Below are 2,124 nucleotides of genomic sequence, written 5' to 3'. Positions count from 1 at the left end.
ACAGACCAGCTAAAACTTAGCAATCTCACGGGGGTTGCCTTCTGCTGGGCGGGGAATGTTCTAGAATGTTCTCGAACGTTCTCCCTCTGGCTGCTTCTCTTGGCGGGGCCAGGCTAGGCTAGGGTTCCAAGATTTCCCTGCACGATGTCACGAGCTGGCGGATTGCGGGTTCTATTTTGGAGCCGTGTGGTTCTTTCTAATGAGATTTCAGATTCACATTTGTGGTGTGACAGATTTTTCTTTTTCTTCCCCCCCCCTCTCTCCCCACCCGCCGGCCAAGCGTGTGTGGGCAAGACTCTCTTTCCTGTAAAGATAGAGGGGGGGGGGAGAAAGTGAGCCAACTTCCTCTTCCTCCCCTTCCCCCCCCCCCCAGCACCAATGGCTCACCCAGGGCTGGAGGCTGAGGACCAGGATGGGATCTGCTCATATCCGGGTCCTGTTTGGTCCAGGATGGGGAACAGCTGGTTCTAAGCAGGAGCTAAGGATGATGTTCCCCCTCCAGCCTTCCACGGGTGTTTTTTTTTTTTTGTCTTGTCTTTAAAAAATGCCTCCATCTGCCAGCCTAGCCTTAGGGGGTGCGTGGGCTCTGTCCTAGGGGGGTGGGCAGAGCTACGGATCCTGGGAGCCAGGCTTCCCAGCCAGAGGAAACTCTGGATCCCCAAAGAGACAGCACACCCAACCCCCCCCACACCCCCCCACAAAGAAGCGGGCAGAGCTCACCAGATAACCCTAACCCAGAGCACGGCAAGTTTGGCCAGTCATTTCCAGCATGTCAACACGGCAGCCGGGCCCCGTGGCTCACACCTGCCATCCCAGCTACTCCAGGAACCAAGATCTAGAGGACCACAGTTCAAAGCCAGCCCAGGACAGGAAAGATCGTGAGACTCATCTCGGATGAACCACCAGAAAACCAGAAGTGGCGCCGTGGATCGAAGTGGTAGAGCGCTAGCCTTGAGCAGCAAAGGTCACGGATAGCACCCAGGCCCTAGGTTCAAGCCCCACACCTGACCAAAACCATGACAAAGGATCTTTACCCAAATCTAGACTGTGAACAAAAGATCTTGCTTCCTGAGACTATTCCTCAGTAACTGAAATCCTATATAAAATAATAATAATATAGCCAAGTGTCCGTGGCTCCCGCCTGTCATCCTAGCTACCCGGGAGGCTGCGGTCTGAGGATCGCAGTTCAAAGCCAGCCTGGGCAGGAAAGTACGGGAGACTCTTAGATCCAATTCAGCACCAGCTCAAGAGACAGGGTTAGCTTTGAGCGAGAAGCTCAGGCATGGCGCTCAGGCCCTGAGATCAAGCCTCAGGATTGGAACAAAAAAATACTTGGAAACAGTCCTGGAGCCTGAATTCAGAACTGTACAGTAGGCAGGCGCTCCACCACTTGGGGCACAGCGCCACTTGCGGTTTTCTGGTGGTTCATCAGCAGTAAGAGTCTCACGGACGTTCCTGCCCGGGCGGGCTTTGAACCCTGATCCTCAGATCTCAGCCTCCTGAGTATCTGGGACCACAGGCTGGTCCTGTTTGTATTTGATTTTTTCCCCCAAGCGAGCCCATGAGCTGCCTGCCTGCCCCTCCCACGCCGCCGGGATTACAGGTCACACTGTCACACCCGACCTGTATGTTGAGATGGGGTCCCTCAGTTCTTTCCCCAGTCCCTTGCCGCGGACTGGGTTCTGTCGGGACGACGGAGGATACCTAGGGGAGGAACCTGGAATAGGATGGGGAGATGGCAAACAGACAACTCACACACAAGAGGAGTGGATGCTGAGTGCGATTTAATGCAGAGGATAGCCAACTTTTATAACAGAAGTCTTCATGAGAAAGGGCAAAAGGTTACACAATCTTGCTGCATGGCTTCATTTTTAGGTGGTCACCAGCTGATCGCCTGACAGGCACTTGTTTCCGGCTTATCTCTAAGGAATACAATGATTATGATGTTTGTCACCAATTAACCATTATCTATCTTTACAGAGGCCTTAACTTTCCCAAATAGATCTTTCCTGTTTCTTCTTTAATAGTAAACCTCAAGGAGACCTGGATCTAGCAATTCTCTAGGTCTAGCAATTCTCTTAGTAAATAGCAGGAAATTCTTTCTCCTAAATAATTATCTCAGCA

At 52.3% G+C, this 2,124-nt stretch overlaps 1 protein-coding gene across 1 annotated transcript in view; it reads right to left on the bottom strand.

The window, feature by feature from the left end:
* Positions 1 to 383: 383 nt before the first annotated feature.
* Positions 384 to 2,124, bottom strand: part of Sec22c (SEC22 vesicle trafficking protein homolog C (S. cerevisiae)) — a 21,106-nt gene continuing 19,365 nt past the window's right edge. Inside the window, exon 3 of the mRNA XM_013030237.1 lies at positions 384 to 436. Coding sequence (XP_012885691.1) covers positions 384 to 436 — 53 coding nt within the window. The remainder of the gene's footprint in view (positions 437 to 2,124) is intronic.

This window comes from Dipodomys ordii, unplaced genomic scaffold (genome assembly GCF_000151885.1).
Source record: "Dipodomys ordii isolate 6190 unplaced genomic scaffold, Dord_2.0 Scaffold128, whole genome shotgun sequence".
In the NCBI taxonomy this organism is placed as follows: Eukaryota; Metazoa; Chordata; class Mammalia; order Rodentia; family Heteromyidae; genus Dipodomys; species Dipodomys ordii.
The sequence above is the reverse complement of the archived record's forward strand: the minus strand, read 5'-3'. Positions and strand labels throughout refer to the sequence as shown.